This window comes from Trichechus manatus, unplaced genomic scaffold (genome assembly GCF_000243295.1).
Source record: "Trichechus manatus latirostris isolate Lorelei unplaced genomic scaffold, TriManLat1.0 scaffold00015, whole genome shotgun sequence".
Lineage (NCBI taxonomy): Eukaryota > Metazoa > Chordata > Mammalia > Sirenia > Trichechidae > Trichechus > Trichechus manatus.
In genome coordinates this window covers 22415377-22436325 of record NW_004443951.1, presented here as the reverse complement: position 1 = coordinate 22436325, position 20949 = coordinate 22415377, and the positions used below count along the sequence as shown (strand labels likewise).

Here is a 20949-nt window from a genome sequence, read left to right as displayed (position 1 = left end):
GTAGTAGTTGCCCTAACATGTTCACTTTTCTCCAAGGTCACATAGGGCCAAGCAGGCAAGATGTCTGCTTCAACAGTGAATGACCCCCATCCACTTCTAACCACTCCTACTCCCCCCCCAGTACAGGCCCCCCTCCACCAGGACCTCCAGTATTCCTCCCAGGCTGTGGGGCCCTGCTCTAACACTATAGCATTCCACAGAGTTGGCTGTTAAGTAGCACTGGATTGGGTGTGCATCTCAGCACCAGGGGCTGGAAATTTCAGGTCCTGAAGATGACTAAATGCCCATCTTTTTTAGTGCAGCTAATCTAAATGCCAGAGATGAAAAGGAATGGGAGGGAACACCTCATGTGGCTAGAAAAGTCACAGGCAAAAGCAGGTACTCAAATTCTGCTGTACAGGCAGTCCCCAGGTTACCAATGTCCGACTTACAGACACCTTGTACTTAAGAATGAATTGCCATAGAGCCTATTAAAATTTTGAGTTAAATATACACAATGGTTCACTGGTATCACTGAAGTTGGTGTCACCCAGTGCAGTAGCTCATGGTGTCAACCTCCACACCCCATCCCTCAGCAATGAAAACAGCGGATGCTTATAGCACATGCAGATGAAACTGATCACCCATTCCCTCCACCTGGGACAGGGAGGAGCAGGCAGGGCTTCCCACCACTCCCCACAGGCTCCTTCCCCGAGTTAGCATGCACCCAGCCCCCTCCGTGACCTCCCCACTCCTCACCTTCCCCTCCTCCTGGCAACATTTGGCTCCCTGTGCATTGGAAAACTCAGCGCTGCTTGGAAGACGGTGGCATCGACTTGGGCCCGACGCTCACCCCCCTCGGATGGAATAACCCGGTGTGGTCCATACCACGCCCCTCCCCTGCACTCTCCTAGTGACGTCACTGCAATGGTTCGTAATAAAGAGCGCACTCACTACTTTGTGACGCTCATGAAAACATTACATGGTTTGGAAGTGTTTAAGTATTTTATATGCATAGAAATGTAAAATATATACTATGTGCTAAGACAAACCAGATGTTCCTGGGATGGCGGAGAACACGAAATCGGAACAGACTCAAATTTTTAAAATTTGGATGAACAGGAACAATAACTGAACGGAAAAAAGTACAGGTTGAAGCTCTGCTAGAAACCTAATCTCCCTCTTAGAAAACAGCAACAGTGTACGTGTTGCATAGCAACCAACTCTCTTGCCCATTGGGATTTAGAGCAGAGTCTGAAACAGCTGTGCACTGCTCAAAGATGGCGGCTGACCACGCCACTTTCAATGTGTGTCACTCTCCATAGTCCTGTCAATAATCCAGTCTCACGTCGGGTTCCTGAAAGGGCTCACTACCTATTTTCCGAGTCTCCCATTCCAGGGTTTTGACCCGTAATTTTCCCCATTCCAGTTATTGTTCTGAATCACCCAAACTGTAAAAATTTGTGTCTGTTTTGATTAGTTTCATTGGCCCTGGGCTGAACCGGAGCAGTTCAAAGCCCTGAGACAAACATTTGACTGATGCTAAATAAGAACCATATGTACCTGTTCTGACTAACCTACAAATTGGACTTAAAGACAGCCTTAGGAATGGATCTCGTTAGGAACCCAGGGACTTCTTGTACTCAACACGTAAAATTTAAATGTATGTTAAACACCTTTAAAACGTGCATGCCCAGCACTCTCACTTCTGGGAAAAAAAATCAGTTAATACGCAAAGGTGATTTACTGTGAGGTTTACAATACCAAAAAATTGGCAACAATCTAAATGTTCCTCAGTCAGGGAATGAGTATACATTATAGTACATACTTACAATGGCATACTATGGAGCCATTAGAAGTGATGAGGTAGAATTGAATTGATGAGGTAGAACGGTGTTAATATTTTAAAAAAAAAAAAGCATGTAATGAAACAGTATATATTGTCTCATTTTCATTAAAAAGAAAAAACTGTATCAAGGCATAGAAAAAAGGGGAGAGGTATAGCAACACTAACAAATTAAAAGTGGTTGTTTGAGGGGGCATTCAAAGTTTGGGTGATTTAAATTTCTTTTTTGCTTATTTTCTATTTTTACATGACATGAGGAATGCTATTATGTATAACATGTACTCCTGAAAAAGAGCAGTAAAAGTTAAAGAGAGAGAAAGCACGGCCAGATAGGAAGATGTTTGTTTCAGCACTGGATGGCCCGGGGTGTTCTAATAACAGGGTGGTAGAGTCTGTGTGCTCCACTGTGTTCCTGCTGTGACAGCGGCATGGTGCCAAAAGGCAGAGACCTTCTACTTTCAGGATTCCTTGAATGTACTTGGAGTCTTCCTCCTTGTGGGTCTGGCCCGTCCTGAGTTTGGGCTGCAAAGTGACAGGTATCCAGCAGTATCAGGAGGCTTAAGCAGACAATGGCAGGAATGTAGGTGCTCAGTGACTCATTCAGAGACACCAAAGTGAAGATAGCCCCTGGAATGGAAAGGTCCTTGAGGCTCCCTGGGAACACCCAGGAGCTCAGGTCTCTGCAGCCCAGACTGACCCACTCCAGCCCAAGCTCTCCCACTAATCACACCCTGCAAACCAGCCACACTCATCACTCTGGACTGCCAGAGAGAGCTAGACCAGGAATTAGTAGCCTCACTCAGCAGGAAGGAAAGAAGCAGGAACAATCCAGTCAATAGGGCAGGGGCTTAATCATACATTTACTAAAGAGGAGGAGGCCTAGGGGTTGGTAGTGGAGGTGTGGGACAGATCTGGAAATAAGGGAAGCTCCAGAGATGGAAAGAAAGCCTGGTGGAGGCAGCAATGGTGACACAAGGTCAAGGGATACAGTAGAAGAGTCTAAAGATGTCTGGCCTTTTAAGCAGCAGCTGTCTTTGTAAGTCAGCAATTCCTATAGGCACAGCATCCATGAGGGGGGCCTTCTAAGACTGCCTGCCCCAGGGTAACTCTGTTTAGGGACCCTAGATTCCCTGTTCTCTGCCCCCACCTGCCAGACACATAAGTCAAATGGCAGCTGCTACTCCATCCCCTCATTCCAGGAGCTAGGGGGTGAAGGAGTTTGGAGGCTCTGAGATTACATCTTTACAACAGAATACTATGTAGCCATTAGAATTGATGAGGTAGAAGGTATAGTTGACATAGAATGGTGTTATATTAAGTTTAAAAGGCACCTGTCCTGGCCTGAAGACTACGGCAATCACAGTAGAGTAGGAAGTGCTCCTGGTCCCAGGAAAGGAGGGCTGGCAACAGTAAGGGGGGAACGGCCAGGTCTCTCCATCATCCTCCCCTATAAGTTCCATTCCCCCAGCCCAGTGGGCCCCCCTTACCGATCATGAGCAGGGTCAAAAGCAAGTTACTGATCTCTTGCAGGATCGGTGAGCCCAGGACCAGCAGCAACCCAGCCAGCAGTTCCAGCCAGCCCACAGTCGCTTGGTAGCTCATGGGATCTGGCTGATAGCCGAACACCTTCAACGGGAACACCTCAGCAAACTGCACGAACAGGGCTTTCTAGGGGCAGCAGGGATTACCCATTAGCCACGCTCATCAAGAACCCACTGCCCAAGCGCTCTGCAGGGGCATTTTCTGCCTGCACCCTCAACTTCCCCCACAAAGGAGCTAGTCTAGGTCAGGTCGAGGGCTGACGTCAGCCTGGGGAGGAGAGGACTTCCATGTGGGGCTGAGCTTTGGAATCAGGAAACAGGCTTTATGCTCCAAGTTAGAACAGCTGGGTGGTGGTGCAGGACTGATTTTCTCATCAGACCTCCTACCAGGTTACAAGAGCCCTGAATCCTAGGAGAAGGGAGCTGGGTGGGCTTAGGCCTTCCCATCCAGTGCCAAGACCTTGGGAACTCCACAGCTTCTTTCTTTGTGCCTGGCCTGGTTTCTCTATTTTGGGCTGGGGAGAGGGTGGAAGGGCAGATTGTTGCTGATTAAACAGATTCCACCCCGAATCTCCTATGCTGGGTTCTGGATCTCACTGCAGCAGCCACAAAGGATGTTGAGGGGGCTCAAAGTGTCTCCTCCTGCTGAGTCAGGCTCTGTCCTGGGCCAAATGACAACTTTACTCCTGCCCTCTGGGTGGCTACCTTTACCTGCTTCCCCACCTCAGCTCTGCCTTCCCTGCTCGGTGCTGCCAAGGAAGAAACTCTAAGCTATCTCGCTCTGAGGATGTACTTCCCCAAACAACCCACTACCCTAAGCCAGGCAGGGAGGCGAGTATCCAGGCCTGGGAGAGGGAGGCTGGCAGGAATCTCCAAGTCTGGCTTCCCTGAATTTCCCACGAATGTGGAAGTAGACAAGAGGTAGACAAGGCAACTTCTAGGCGCCAAGGAAAGAATTATAGATTCTAAGTCAGGAGAGTGTCTAGTTTTAGCCTCCTGACTAGCTGTGCAACCTTTAGCAGATCACGTCCCCTTAGGGGCAAGTTTCTTACTTTGCAAAGTGAGGCTAATAAGCCCCTGCCTTGCGAACTACCCAAGAACTCAAGCGAACGATGAAAGGGGCGGGCGGGTAGGGAGCTCGGTCACTTTTCCATTCCCTCCATCTTCTTCCCCCAGGGTCCCGGGCATTCTTCCTCGGGCTCTAAGTTTGCCTGGGCCCTCCAATGCTCAGCCGGAAGGGGACGTTCCCGTCTGTCTCCGGAAGATCCAGAAAACTCGGAGAAACTCCCCAGGTAGGGCCCACGCCTCGGTTGAGGTCCAGGTTCTATTCCCCCAGCTTTAGTGCAGTCTCGCCCGAAGGAAGGCGGGTCCGCGGGGAGCAGGGGCGGGCAGGGCGCGTCCGTAGCCGGAGTAACGGCCGAAGACCGCGGCACACGCCGCCCGGCGGGCCCGATCCCCCACACGCCCGCCCGCCCACGCCACGCCGCTCACCATCTGCTCCGACACCGGAGCCGAGATCTGTTCCGAGAGCTTGGCAGCCCCCGTGAGCACGAAGAAGCCTCCCAGCAGGACGCGCAGAGTAGCGAGCAGAAGCGCCATGGCCGCGCACGACCTCCGGGAAGCGTGGAGCTCTCCCGGCCGAGGGTTGGCACCGCCGAAAACCCGCCCCCTGGCGCCGGGTCATTTCCTCTCTCCCCCAGGCGGCCGGAAGACCCGCACCCAGAGCCTGCGTTTTCCTCGCCTTCCAGGGGGTGTCGTCACCCTCTTTTTAGCCCAGAACCGGGTTCGGGAAGCGAGGGAGTTTGGGCAGATCATCCCCATTTCACAGATGAGGACACTGAGGGCCAGTACCGCGTAACTGACTAAACCGGTCTCTTTGAAGGTGTCTCTGTGACTCCCAGCCGACAAGAAGTGGTGTCAAACATGAGTATCTGGATCTGGCTCGCAGAAGAGCCCCTGGGCTTCGTTCCTGCCTGTGCCACACTCGCTGTGATATCTGGAATGACACCTAACAGCAGTTGGCCTCAGTATCTGCATCTACAAATGGACATGACGCCTCATGACTTCTTCTAAGACAGTCTGTAACAAGCCTAGCACAGGGCCTGGCAGGCACATTGTAAGAACTCAGAAAGTTATTTTTAAACTAGAAAATTAATTTATAAAATTAGTAGTAGTAAATCAATTAGTAATTATAAAATAGTTGCTCTTTTCTGCCTGAAATATCTTTTCCCTTTCTCTCAGCTGAAATTACAATTTGAAAGGTATTTGAAATATTCAGATACTTCCAGTCAAGGAAAGAGGCTTTCACTGCACAAATCCCCCCCCATCTGCTCTTACCTAGGCATCTGTCTATAGCTGGGGTGGGCAAACTACGGCTCAAATTCAGTTAGCCATCTGGTTTTTATTACCACCCCCACCTCCCCACCCCCACCTTTCCACAAGCTAGTGTGTTTTTTTTTCTTTTTTACATTTAATGATTAAGGAAATTAAAGATTTCATGACACATGAAAATTATATGAAATTCATATTTCAGTGTTCATAAATAAGTTTAAATGGAACACAGCCACAATCTGTTGTGTACTGTCTATGGCTGCTTTTGCGCTGCAACCATACTTGAGTAGTTACAACAGTATGGCCTGCAAAGCTTAAAATATTTACTATCTGGCCCTTTATGAAAACAGTTTGCCAAGCCCTGGTCTAGTGGGCAACCAGACCCGCCGCTGTCGAGTCGATTCCAACTTATAGCAACCCTACAGGACAGAGGAGAACTGTGCCACAGGGTTTCCAAGGAGCAGCTGGTGGATTCGAACTGCCAACCTTTTGGTTAACAGCTGAGCTCTTAACCACTGCACCACCAGGGCTCCGTAGTAGGCCACGGAAGCCCCAAAAGGAGGCCTCAAACTCCCCTGCTGCTTCAGTCTTTTACTTCCACCTACCTACAGCCTGCTGGCTGAAGAATGAACTATCCCAGGTGCTCTAAAGGACAAATTGTTTTCACATCCAGGTTATGCTATACATTGTAAATGTAATTCATTACCTGCAATCTTTGTCACTAATCCAAACTATTCGATCAGTTGATAAAATAACTAAATTCTCTACCTAGGACTATTATGTATAAATGCATAGTTATTAAATTCCTCAACAAAAAGAAAAAATTATTAAAACATTTAATCACTGAAAACACAAATCCACAATAGGAAATTATATTTTAGGATATATATATACAAAATTTAACACAAAATTATAGACTTTGATGATAATATACATGTTGCTATTCTTTCTCCTTTACTAATTTTTCTATCCTTGGTATTAAAGATGTGACTGCAAGTCTTAGGGCTGGGCCAGAAACCAACAGATTTCTTTGTTTTAACTCAGTCAAGGCTGAAAATGTAGTGTCACATAAATAAATAGTTGAAAAAGGTAATAAAGATTTCATTGCCTTTTCATGGAGTTCTGGGTAACTTGTCTTAGCATTTATCCAAAACTGAGTTACAGACATTGATTTAAATATTGATTGCAATTCTAAATCTGATGATAACTGTGTTAACTTTTCTTCTTCGAAGTCGGTGAGATTACTATTTTGGTGATTCATAAAAGGATTGGTTATCCATAAATTTCCTGAACGCAAGTCTTCTTCTGGTGGGTAATAGTCATTGAACATTTTAGAAAGTCCTTCCAGGTGCTCAAAAATAATGCTTGTGATGCTTCTCATATTTAAGTCTGATGAGTTTGAGAATTCAGAAAATGAAGGGAACATGTCATAATCACTCTCTTGTGTGCGCTTCAACCACATTTTCAACTTTTTCTTAAATGTATCAATTTTATTATACAAACTGAAGAGAGTAGTCATAGTGCCTTGGAGACTTGAATTTAATTCATTTATAAGTGAAAATATATCTGATAAATAGGCCAGCTTTGCAACCCATTCCTCATCACGAAAACACTTAGCCAAATCTGAATGTTTTTGAGTTAAGAACATTTCAATTTCACGTCGTAATTCAAATAATCTTGTTAAAATCCTCCCTCTTGATATCCAACGTACTTCAGCATGAACTGGTAAATTCACATGCTCACACCCCATCTCTTCACACAAAATTGTTAACATACGTGAATTTAATGCATTGCTCTTGATAAAACTTAAAATTTGTGCTGACTGCAAAAGAATTTCATGTAAATATGGAGACAACTTTTCTGCTGCTAAATGTTCACGGTGAATAAAACAATGTGTAAATGCCACTGTATTCATGGCAACTTCTTCAATTTTTGCCCTTAAACCAGAACACCTGCCAGTCATGCTTGCTGCCCCATCTGTACAGAGACCAACACAATGTTTCCAATTCAGAGATTTACTATCAATATATTTATTTATTAGTTCAAATATTTCAAAACCAGTTATTTGAGAAGCCATTTCGATGCAACACAGTAGTTCTTCTTTTATATCACTACAATCATAATCAATGAAACGAATATAGCACAAAAGAAGAGTGATATTTGAGATTTCTGATGTCTCATCTATCTGAAGGGCAAACCATTTTGACTCTCTGACTTTTTGAATCAGCTGCTCTTCGATGTCTGCAGATAGCTCCTCGATCCTGTGTCCAATCGTATTATTAGAAAGAGGGATGGTTTTCATTTTGTCTCCAGCACTTGAACCCAAAACTTCTGAACACATTTCTACCAAATATGGTTTAATTAATTCTTCAGCAATGGAAAATGGCTTCTTGCTGGCAGCAATTTGGAAAGCAATTAAATAAGAAGCTTTCACAAGTGACTTTTCAACTAGTAAACACTTTTTAAAAGAACTGTTTTGACATTCCATTTCAAGAGATTTTTGTTCAAAAAAATCTACTGGTTTGTTTTCTAATTCTGAATGTTTTGTCTTCAAATGATGAGAGAGATTTGCTGGCTTCATGTTTTCACTGGATAAGATTTCTCCACAAATGACACACTGTGGCCTCGGTGAACTTTCTTTTGATCCAGGGCAGATAATAAAGCCAGCTTTTAAATATTCTGCATCATAAGCCTGGAAAAAACCTATTCTTTTTTTCTTTGCAGGTGGAGAATCAAGTTCTGTACCATTTTTCTCCTTAGGCAGTGGTAAATCTGAATGAAATATTTGAATCACCATTATTTTCATGTAGAAATAAGCGATGTTCCTTACGTTTTTCCCCAGACATTTATAATTTATATTTAGTCACTATGTTTAGCAAAAGAATACACTGATTAAAGTTTAAACAAAAACCATAATACCTCCATGATGCCATTAAAAAGTGAACTCTCCTTTGCTCCAAGTTTAGCCACCTACTGTAAGTAAATCTGTGGGCTGTGATATATGTACAAGTAATCCCATGCATCCAGTAGATTACTGGATTTAGGGTTGAATGCCATGGAATGCATCAAATTAAGAATAAATTATTTTACTTTCAAAGAGTTCAGGAAAAAAGAGAAAACATGTTATAAAATGTTAGCATTTAGTGAATCTAGATGAAGGGTATATTGGTGTTCATTGTACTGTTTTTACAATCTTTCTGAATTTTTAAGTTTTTCAAAATTAAAGTTGGGGAAAAAAAGGGTTAATTATTAATTTTAATACCCAGTGTCAGTGAGGGTGTAGAGAAATGAACCCTCCTGAACACTGCTGTTGTAGCATAAATTGATTTAACTTTTCGGAGGGCAATTTATTTAGCAACACATATCAAAAACCTTAAAATTACAGAATAGTCTTTGAATCAGTAATTCCACTGTTTAGGATTTATCCTAAGGACATAATTAGACAAGTGCACAAAGATCCATTTACACAGCTTAATGCAACATTGTTTATAATATTAAAAAACTGGAAGCAATTTAAACATCCAATATTATTCTTGTTGTTGTTGTTAGTTGCCCTCCCGTTGATTCTGACTCACAGCAACCCCACGTGTACAAAGTAGAACTGCTCCTCAGGGTTTTGAAACCTGTGACCTTTCAGAAGCAGATTGCCAGGCCTGTCTTCCAAAGTGCCTACAGGTGGGTTTGAACTGCCATCTTTTTGGCTAGTAGTCAAGCACTTAACCATCTGCGCCACCCAGGGACTCTTTAAATGCCCAGTATTAGGGAGCCGGCAGTTCTACTCTGTCCTACAGGGTCACTGTGAGTTGGAATCAACTCAACGGCAGTGGGGTTTTTTGCTTTTTGGTTATGTTATATACATTGGAATCTATGCATTCCTTGCAAATGTCAATGTATATTTTAATTTATACTAATGTGAAATGATGTTTCCAATTTGCTGTCAAATGAAAATGTAGTTTACTAACAATATATAGAAAACAATCCAATATTTAATCTAGAAATTAAAAAATAAAATCTAAGTACCCACATACCCACACGAATAGATGTTCACAGAACCTTTACTACTCTCCATATGTGAATGTGTGTATACTATAAATTCATGTATACAAACAGTGTATCATTTTAACAGGAATATAAGATAATCAGATTTACTGGGGAAGGAAAACAGGATTCTCCCGGACTCCTACCCAAAAGAAAGTCACCCTACATAAAAACTCATGATTACTTGTTGACAGACTAAGCTTTTAAATACAGTATACTCTATGAAGAAAAATTATTATTAAAAACAAAAATCAAAAGATGCTTTGGGAAGACCAAGCTATTAAAGCAATTGAAAATATAAGGGTATTGGGATTAAAAGTAGTTAACATAAACTGGGCCAGTAGTTTACAACCTTTTTTAAGTGTAAGTTCAATCAATTTTCCTGATTGCCAACTCCTGAGACACGATATTGTTTATACTTTTAGTAACAACTGAATTCACAGTATTTAAAAAAAAAAGCAACAACAGGTTAAATCAGTAATGATTTTAGCTAAAGCTGTATCTTAGAAATTATTATATCTTGTCTATAAATTTGAAAACAGCAGTGACCACACATAGAAGATGTTGGTCCACTCTACAAATAATGCTTTATGTGCATATGAATTCAATCTAGTAATTATTACTGTTAATAATAATAATCATAAAAGGAATAAATCAGGTATTCAAAAAGTATGTGATCAAAGAACGTTTTCACATTCAAGAGATTGTCAATTACTTTTTCTTTTCTTAAAAAACACAGAAAACAAAATTCCTACATGTGGAAAGCACAAGGACACATACCTGTCTGACACTCCTTGTGTTGCGTATGTGGTTTGCAAGAGGTGGCCTTGGTCTGTGTAACAGGCTTGCACAATATTGCTTTGTTCTTTAAGAGCCTGGAAGGTTGGGAAGATTGGGAAGATAGAAGTTTCATGGCATCTGTCTGTGTAATTCCCTAGTTAAAAATAAATTCAGAAACCAAAGAGATTTTTTTTAGTACCTTATCACTGACAATTGCTATCAACTGAAAGGTTGCACACATCAAGACTACATAAAAGACACAGGAGTATACTGCTGAGAAATATAATTCCTCTGAAAGAGTGGACGCAATGAAGATGTCACTTTGAAAAATCTGCACTAATTCCTAATTCTCCTAATCAGTATCAGTTTCTATCTACTAATTTTAAAAAATACTCTGCCTATAGTAAAATCAAAACAATGAAAATAAACCTTGCTAGTTAGGAAAACTGACTATCCAGAAAAATTACATCCAGCCTCAGGCCATATGCAAAAATATATTCCATATCCAATAAAGACCTCACCATAAAAAAACAAAACTTTAAAATCACTGGAGAACTTTCAAATGACCAAAGTACAGAGAAAGTATTCTTAAATAAAACACAAAAGGTAAAAACAAAGTAGAATATATTGATATATCTGACTGCCTCAAAATTGAAAATTTCTGCAACAACGCTTTTTATGAACAAAGTTAAAAGATAAGTAACAGGGTGGAAGAATGTATTTAAAACATGTTTATTCATTCAGTAAGGAACCCTGGTGGTGCAGTGGTTAAAGTGTTTGGCTGCTAACCAAAAGGTCGGTGGTTCAAAGCCACCAGTCACTCCGCTGGAGAAAGATGTGACAGTCTGCTTCCGTAAAGATTTACAGCGTTCGAAACCCTATGGGGCAGTTCTACTCTGTCCTGTAGTGTTCCTATGAGCCAGAATCAACTCGACGGCAGTGGGTTTTAGGTGGGTATTCATTCAGCAAACATTTACTGAACGTTTACTACATGCTAGGCAGTGTTCTAAGTCCTGGGGATATAGCAGAAAAGACAAAATCCTGCTCTTATAGAATTTACAGTCTAGAGGGACATACAGAAAATAAACAAGTAAAACAAACATATAATGTATAATTCCAGGTAGTGATAAGAGCTAGTAAGAAAAATAAAGAAGGTTAAGGGAATGGAGAGTGATGGCAGGGAGTGCGGTAATTCTGGAGTAAATATTTGAACAGAGATCTTCTGAATTATTCAAAAGAGCAAGCAAAGCATACAAAGGTCCGCAGAGAGAGGAACTGCAGGAGCAAAAGCCCTCAAGTGTGAAAGAACTTGGCACACTTTAAGACCATCAACACAGCTGAAACTGAGTAAGCAGGGGGAGAATAAGTTTGGAGACATAGGCGGAAGTCAAATCATGTAGAATCTGGTAGGTCTCGGAAAAAAAAAAATTGACTGTATTTTAAGTGTGATGGGAAGCCATTGGAGGTTATATTTAAATTTACTTGTTAAATAGGTAACAGATGCACTTAGTACAAAATTCAAAAGGTATAAAAGGGTATACATAAGAAGTAATTTTTCCACACCTATCTGCCATCTGTCCAGACTCAACCTTGAACACAACCACTGTTTCCAGCTTCTGATATATCCTTCTAGAGATGGTCTATGTAATTCAGTAAGTTGTTTCTTACTGCAAGTGGCAGCACACTTACAAGGTTCAGAACCTTGCTTCTGTCACTTAGCAAGCTGTCTTGGAGGTATGTTAATAGAACTTCGTACAAAGCTGTCTACTAACAGCTGCATAGTATTCCATTATTGAAGGTACCATAAGTAATTTGAACAGTCCCTGCTGATAAACATTTACAACATTACAAATCTCTTGCTATTATAAACAATGCTACAATGAATATCTTTACACAAAAAGTTCTACATGTGCTAGCATATCTATAAAATTTTAGAAGTGCTGTTGGTGGGTCAAAAGATACAGATTTGAATTCTGATGGTACTGTCAAATTGTTCTCCATATAGAAGTTATATCAAGTTACATGACTATCAGCAATGCATATGAGCCTGTTTCCCGATATCCTAGTCAACATGGTATTGTAAAACGTTTTGCTATTTCTCAATGAGTGAAAAATTGTATCTTACTGTAGGGTGGCTAGATATTTTTTATGTTTAAGCATTATTTATATTTCCTCTTCTGTAAATTGTCTACTCATATCTTTTGTCCCATTTTCATTTATCTTTTTAAAAATTCTATGTATATTTTTTGAATGGGTAATATAACACATTACACAAAATTCAAAGATTCAAGTAGACAGCAATAAAAAAATAATTATCTCTTTTATACCTCTCCCCTAGTCATTCAGTTCTCCTCAAAGGCAACCATTATTATTATTAGGTACCTTCCAGAGACATTCTATATATATGTAAAAGTGTGTGTGTACGTGTAGCCTTATTTAAACACAAATGGTAGCGTACTATAGTTATTCACTTATGATATCGGAGAATGCTCTAAGTATGTACATACAGAACTGTCTAACAACTGCATAATATTCCATTGTATGGATATACCATACTTAATTTAATGAGGACCCCAATGAGGTCACTGTGTACGCTTGTGCAGGGGACTGTACTTGCCAGGCCATGTGACTAGGTGTGGGATTAGAAAGGGGTACACTTCAGGCTCTGCCCACGTAGGGCTATTTTTTCCTAGTTCACACAATAACTCAGAGTGAACTAACTGTGGCTCTGACCACTGACAGAACAACTAAATTGTTTTCAAGCTTTTGCTACTCTAAACAATGCTATAATTAATATCCTTGTACGTACTTCATTTCATACGTGTGCAAATATACCTGAAGGATAAATTCCTAAAAATGGAGCTCCTGGGTGAAAGATTTTAAATTTTAACAGGTTTTACTAAATTGCCCTCTGTAGCAGTTTTACCAGTTTACACTCCTATAGGCAATACATAAGAATGTCTTAACAGTGTTATCCATCATTTTTATCTTAACCAATCTGATAATACTGTAGCTCTAACTTTTCTCTAATTTTGAAGTTGAACATTTTGTAGATGTTTAAGAACTATTTTTATTTCCTATTCTGCAGACTGCTAGATCATGCCTTTACCTGTTTTCTATTGGATGTTGGATCTTTTTATTGATTGATAGAAGCTCTTTACATATTAAAAAAGAAAACCAGCCCTTTATGCAGAGTTGCAACCTTTTCATTTTCTCATTTGTCTTTTGACTTTGTTATGTAGTTGAATTTACCTATTGTTTCTTCTATAGCTTCTGAGATTGTGACATATTTAGAAAGACTTTCTCCACCTCTACATTATTAATTTTTTTTCCTAGTACTTTTATTATTTCTTACATTTAGCTCTTTTCTCTATCTGGACTTCATTTTTGTTTAAATTTTCGGGTAGAAATCCAGCTATTTTTTCTACATAACTACTCAGTTGTTATGATACTACTGAATTATCCATATTTCTCCTACTGATCTGAAATGCCACTTTTATCATATACTAAATTTCCATATATATTTGGGTCTATTTCCGGACTTTTTTTTTTTTTTACTGAGTTGTCTACTTATTCATGAACCAGTATCACTTAATTATATAGCTTTGTAACATTTTTAGTTTTTCTGTAATTTTAATATGTGGAAACTAGCTCCCCCACCTTTTTTTTTTTGGAATTTCATTGAAGCCTTTGGAGCAAAGGAGTGACATGATTTGATCTGCTTTAAAATAAATATTCTGGCAACAGTGTGAAGAATAAACTGCAAAGGGCAAGAATGGAAGCAGAAAGACTATAGGTAGGAGGTTACTGCAAAAACCCAGAAGAAAGATGATGGCGGCTCAGATCAAGGAGGTGGCAATGGGGGTGGTAATAGGAAAAACTAGGAGGAAGTGTGGGGAAGAATAAAAGGGTTCTATTTTAGACGTATTATTTGAGATGCTTATTAACCATGCACATGTAAATGTCAAGTAAGCAGTTAAATGAATCTGGAGCTCAGAGGTCAGGGCAGAGAAATAAATTTAGGAATCAGCCACCATCCAAATGGTGTTTAAAACCAAAAGACTATATGAGTCGCCTAGAAAGTAATGAAGACAGAGAAAAGGGCCAAGTATGATGTCATGAAAATCTATTGAAGAAAGTATTTCAAGAAGAAAGAGGAGATCAACTATGTCAAATGTTATCAAAAGGGTGAGTACAGCAAGAACTAAAAATGAAGACTGTTGGAGACCTTGACAAGAGCAGTTTCAGTGGAGTGGTACAGACAGATGCCTAACTAGAGTGAGCTGAGGAAAGATAACAGAACAGGAAGTGGAGGCACCAAGTAGAGGCCACCCTTTGAGAAGTTCTTCCAAAAAGGAGAGCGGAGAAACGGGACAGGAGCTGGAGTGCCATGGTGTTAAAGAAGGATTTTTTTCAGATAACACATATTACTGCATGCTTGTGTGCTGATGAAAATAATCCAGTAGAAAGAGGGAAAAAATCCAGAATATATAAAGAACTCCCATAAATCAATAAGAAAAAGACAATTCAACAGAAATATGGGGTAAAATTAAGAACAGGAAATTCAAAGAAAAGAAAATTCAAACAATCAAAAACAAATATAACCAAATTCACTAGTAATCAGGGACATGCAAAAAGAGGTAACAATGAGACGCTACCAAACAGATTGACAAAAAATGTTTAAATCTGACATTAAATGATGTCAAGGCTGTGGATGATACGTACAATATAAATTGCTGGTGGGAATATAAACTGAACAGCCACTCTGTAGAGCAACTTGGTAGAATCTATAAAAGCAAAATGCAAATACTCTTTGACCCAAAAACTCCACTCTCCTATCTCCACCCGGGTGCCCTGGTGGTACAGTGATTAAGAGCTCAGCTACTAACCAAAAGGTTGGCAGTTCGAATCTACCAGCCACTCCCTGGAAACCCTATGAGGCAGCTCTACTCTGTCCTATAGGGTCGCTATGAGTCAAAATTCACTTGACGACAATGGGTTTTGGTTTGGTATATCGACCCAAGAGAAATACCTGCACACATATATACAAGGATGTTAACTGTAGCAGAGATTTTTAATCGTGAAAAACTGGAAACAACCTAAAGTTCATCAACAGGACAATGGATAAATAAAACATGGTACCTACATACAATGCAATACTATACAGCAGTCAGTAGGAATAAACTAAATCTATTAAGTATCAAGACGTATAGATACAATAAATATTTTCCATGGATTTGTATATATGAATGTGAAAGATTCAAAATGTTCTGAAAGGACATACATCAAACTCATAATAGCAGTTGCTTCTGGGGATGTGAAAAAGAACTGGTGGTGATGGTGAGGAATTAAAAAAGAAATAAAAAAGGTAGGGAGGAAAAAATAAATAAATAAATATGCCAAATCTAATAATGATTAAATCTGGGTAACTGGAATATAGTAGACAAAAAGGTTGGCAAACAGTGGCCTGTAAATAAAGTTTCACTGGAACATAGCCATGCTCATTCATTTATGTATTGCCTATGGCTACTTCTGGGCTACAATGGCAGAGGTGAGGAATTCCAGCAGAAACCATATAGCCTGCAAAGTCTAAAATATTTACTTTCTAGATCTTTATAGAAAATGTTTGCTGACTCTTGCAGTAGACTTTCTTCTTTGTACTTTTCTGTATTTTTCACCTTTTCCCAAAATAAAAAAAAATAATAATAATAAGACATATTTAAGACCATCTAAATAACTTGAGGACACCCTGGTGGTGTAGTGGTTAAGAGCTACAGCTGCTAACCAAAAGGTCGGCAGTTCAAATCCACCAGGCGCCTTGGAAACCGTCTGGGGCAGTTCTACTCTGTCCTATAGGGTCGCTACAGGGTCACTATGAGTCAGAATAAACTCGACAGCAACGTGTTTTTTAAATAACTTGAGGGAGATTCACAAAAAAATTCCCAGAGAAACAAAAGGTTCTAAAACTGTCAGTTTTCATCATATTATAAGAGTACTACATTACATTATACTTTTAATAGACTAAATTGAAAATAGTAATTAGAGCTATTTTGTAAAATAGTTAAAATGACGGTAAATTTTCCGTACTCTGCACGGGTAAAACACATATAGGACAGTCACATTTAATATGAGGGATATGTTCCTGAAAACTCTGAATAATTCAAAACTGGCATAATTCAACACTAACTGGCTCTTTCATAAAAAAGGTTCAGTGGAAGGGGGAGGAGGATAAACTCCCAGAATACATAAATCTACAATCAATATAGAATATTTTAATAATACTTGTTAATACATAATACAATATGGTAATACTTTAATTGTACAATTATGTGGTTAACAATAAAATTATTACTTATACAACGTAGTGACTTATTAATCATGCAATTTTAAAATATAATTTTAATGCACAATACATACAAATAAATACAAAGTGAATTTAATGACATTTCATTAACTAATGTGGTATGCTGCCTGAAAATGATTCAGTAGAAGTTATTATCATCTTCCAACGACAAAAAGAATGGGAGAGTTAAGAGGTGCCAAACAAATCAGGACAAGCTCTCTCTCCACATTACAGTGAAGGCTGGTCTGATTCCCTGCAAGATTTTTGCTAAAGAGTGGATCTAATATGGTTTGAGTTGTTTCTCTCATTTTTTTTCACTGAGGATTTCTTGATATGCAGACACACTTTCCATCATTTGCCTTGTCACCACCATTGAATGGTGATCCACACTTGGATCATCTTCAAAAATAGCAATCGCTTGGCATAACACAGTTCATAAAGACAATCTTCTACATTCTACCTTGGTGAGTAGTGTCTGGGGTCTTAAAAGCCTGTGAGCAGCCATCTAAGATACTCCACTGGTCTCATCCCTTCAGGAGCAAGGGAGAATGAAGAGAACAGGATACAAGGAAAAGATTAGTCTGAAGGACTAATGGACCACAGCTACCAAGGCCTCCACCAGACTGAGTCCAGTACAGCTAGATGGTGCCCGGCTACCACCACTGACTGCTCTGAGATCACAACAGGGTTCTGGACAGAGCTGTAGGAAGATGTAGAACAAAATTCTAACTCACAAAAAAAGACCAGATTTACTGGCCTAAAGGAGACTGGAGAAACCCCAAGAGTATGGCCCCCAGACACCCTTTTAGCTCAGTGGTGAAGTCATTTCCGAGATTCACCGTTCAGCCAGGGAGTGGGCAGCCCCATAAAACCAAATGGGACTAATGAGCCACAGGAGTCCAAGGACAAGGGCCAGAAGGCAGAAGGGGACAAGAAAGCTGGTGATAGGGAACCCAAGGCTGAGTAAGGATAGCGTTGATGTGTTGTGAGGTTGTTAACCATTGCCGTAGGGCAACACGTGTACTGACTGTTAAATAAGAAACTATTTTGTTCTGTAAGCCTTCATCTAAAGTGACAATAGCAGCACAATTGGAAGAGCATAGTCGATGTCACTGAACTATGCACGCAGAGATTTTTGAAACAGTGTATCTTTGGCTATGTATATTTTCACCAAAGAAAAAAGGTCGAGAAGGGAGAGGGTTGACTATGTTGTAGTGTTGTTAACCAATGTCATAAAACAATATGTGTACTAGTGTTTCATGAGATCCTATTTGTTCTGTAAGCCTTCACCTGAAGTACAATTAAAAAAAAAAAAAAAAAAGCAATTGCTGCTGAAAGATGGGTAAAAACGTGTGCCAGTAGGTTTAATGTTGGTTGATGTGCTGAAGGCCCAGGCTAACAGGTGGGGCCCATTCCTGCTGCCTTTGTTTTTCTAACAAGTGTTCCTTTGTTAATCCAGGGTGGGCAACCCAAGCAAATCTTCAACATCCCCATCATCAAACCTTGTACAAATCTACCTTCTGTGCCACTTTCACAGATTAGTTAGCAGATGCTGTCTTTCAAGTTACAGCCTCTTTCAATTATGGTAAAGCTAAATGTTTTGATGGCTTCAGAGTTAGCAGATAAAGCCTGCCTCCTCATTTTTACATTCTTAAAACTTTGGTGGGTTTCAAAATTTGAAAGCCATGAAACTTGTAGTAAACTTTGTCTCACTGTTACCTCCTTTCAAATCATCAAAAACACTTCGCACTTTAGCACAGATGATAGCTGGTCTTAGGGACGCATTATGGCAGCACTGATCTTACAGCCATGTTGCCAGGATTTTGTCATTTGATTTTATTATCTTTGCCTGGTAATGATCTTTTTTTTTTTTTTTTTTTGCAAACTAAAGGGTACACCTGCTTTAATGCTGCTTTTGATTTTTTGAGGATTGTCTCTAATATTCTGCAGGGTGCACGCTCCTAAATTAATAGCATGGACTATCAGAGCAATAATATGGCTTTCTTCATAGAGTTTTACCACATCTAACTTCTGTTCCAAAGTTACTGAATTTCAGGCACACTTTTTACAACTAGCACCACCACTTAATGAACACTTGGATAACACTGTTATATGATATAAAAAGGTTTTTAATTATATCAAGAGCAAATGTTAAGACAGCAGCACAACAGCTACCAAAAACATTAACCGAGACCTGATGCATAATCGTTCATGTGATACTGATAAAGGATGATGGGAATTTTGTTTTCCTGCCAGGGTGATGCTGACACAGGGTAGCGGGACAGTCTGCAATCCTTTTAGGCCATCAGCTTGAAATTATGCATTTCTTGAAAAAAAAATTTAATTTTGGGAAGTTTCACAGTATTTCAAATTTGAGGCATAAAGTGGGAGTTTAAATATATTTTTACTCTGCACTATTTTCAGCCTCACATAATTCAAAGTTGCATGAAACAACACTACATTAAACTTTCAAAAGACTTTTTAATCTAAAAGGAAAATTCTTCAATGTAGTAAAAGAGAAAAATAAGTAACCAGATGAAATTAACAAGTATATAAAGGAATTAAGGAACCAGAAGATAATCTTAATAAATCAGGAAATACATTCTTATTAATGATCCAATACTGATCTACATTCAAAAACCTAGATTTTTTACTAATGATCTAGGTTCAAAAACACAAGTTAGTGCATAACATATTACTCCACCTATTGGAAGACAAAGTTGCAAATAGAAATGTGCTCAGATATACACTAAAAGGCTATATACAGGGAAAATAAACCCAAGTAGTAAAACTAACAATAAAACTTACATCTTCAGTGATGATCTTCACTGCCTCTTTCGTAACTGCACCTGTTATCAATTAAAACATATACTATTACCCCCTCAGAATATACAGAAGTAAATGAACATTGAAACTTCTTATTTCAGATTGGAACACAAGAAGAATAAGGCCAAATGTTACTTTAATCTTACTAAGGTGTGCTACAGTCTAGACCATATTTCTCAAAAAATGATCCAACGAAACCCTGCATCAGTATCACCTGGAGTGCTTGATAAAGGTAAGGATTTTTGGGCTCCAACTGAATCCTACTGTATTAGAATCTCTGATGGTAAAGGGGCAGGTATACTAAAATCATTTGGGCTCTTAAAAAAAAAAAACTATACATACCACTTCCTCCCACATCCTTGCCACCCTGCTTGTTACTCACTTCCCTCAGAGACAGAGGGGCATGCTTCCTCACGGAAATGTAATCAAAGATATTACGGATGAGAACTACTTAGATTAGACAATGCTCATATTTATAGTCTAGCTAAATACATTTATATCAAGTCATACCTTTTAAAACACTGTTAGTGTTCCCTGTGGGTTGGGCAACAGATTCTTTTGCCAATGACACCACATTGGTTATAACTGGTGTTGAATTCGTCCTTGAAGAAAGGGGCTCCATCAAAGCAGTTTGTGCCTTAGAAATGTTTACTGATTAAAATAAACAAAAAGGTAAGACCCAGTATAAACGAAAGAGTGACACCAAAAAGCCCTGCTTAACAACTAGATTTTCAAGGAGCAATGCAAATATCTAATAACTCTGTAATGTGGGGTTCAGTGACTCTGGTCAGATTAGTGTTCATTAGGGCTTAAGGAGGGCATGATTCTCTAAAACTATAAACCTTAAATAGCATTTAACTGTGAAAAATATAGGTATTAGATTCAGGATTAATTGGGCTTTTCTATTAGTAAATAGTAAACTCTTACGTCTAAGCTTGCTTCAAATAAAAATTTAACATGACAACTTTTATAAATAAGTTGGTGAGGTAGCTGTCCATTCACTTAAGAACACTAGTTTTGAGAGTTCTGGACAGAGCTGGAGAAGGATGTAGAATAAAATTCTAACTCACAAAAAAAAGAGTACAGCCCCCAGACACCCTTTTAACTCAGTGGTGAAGTCATTTCCAAGGTTCACCGTTCAGCCGGGGAGTAGACAGCCCCATAAAACCGAATGGGACTAATGAGGCATAGCAGTCCAGGGACAAGGGCCAGAAGGCAGAAGGGGACAGGAAAGCTGGTGATAGGGAACCCAAGGTTGAGTAAGG

General features: G+C 39.7%; 2 protein-coding genes across 5 annotated transcripts in view; both read right to left on the bottom strand.

Moving 5' to 3' along the window:
• Positions 1–1903: 1903 nt before the first annotated feature.
• On the bottom strand, positions 1904–4965 carry TMEM35B (transmembrane protein 35B). The gene is given in 4 exon segments (XM_004371961.2): positions 1904–2333; positions 2336–2452; positions 3313–3493; positions 4858–4965. Coding segments are annotated over 4 exon segments (456 nt in total). The 3' UTR covers positions 1904–2283.
• A 1572-nt stretch (positions 4966–6537) lies between these two features.
• ZMYM6 (zinc finger MYM-type containing 6) overlaps positions 6538–20949 on the bottom strand; it is a 34562-nt gene continuing 20150 nt past the window's right edge. For all 4 annotated transcript variants that reach the window (XM_023727255.1, XM_004371962.2, XM_023727256.1 and 1 more), the window contains exons 13-16: positions 20195–20335; positions 19667–19707; positions 10516–10669; positions 6538–8469 (exon numbers count right to left, since the gene is read on the bottom strand). In XM_023727255.1, the coding sequence (XP_023583023.1) occupies positions 6638–8469; positions 10516–10669; positions 19667–19707; positions 20195–20335 (2168 nt within the window). In that variant the 3' untranslated portion in view covers positions 6538–6637. The remainder of the gene's footprint in view (positions 8470–10515; positions 10670–19666; positions 19708–20194; positions 20336–20949) is intronic.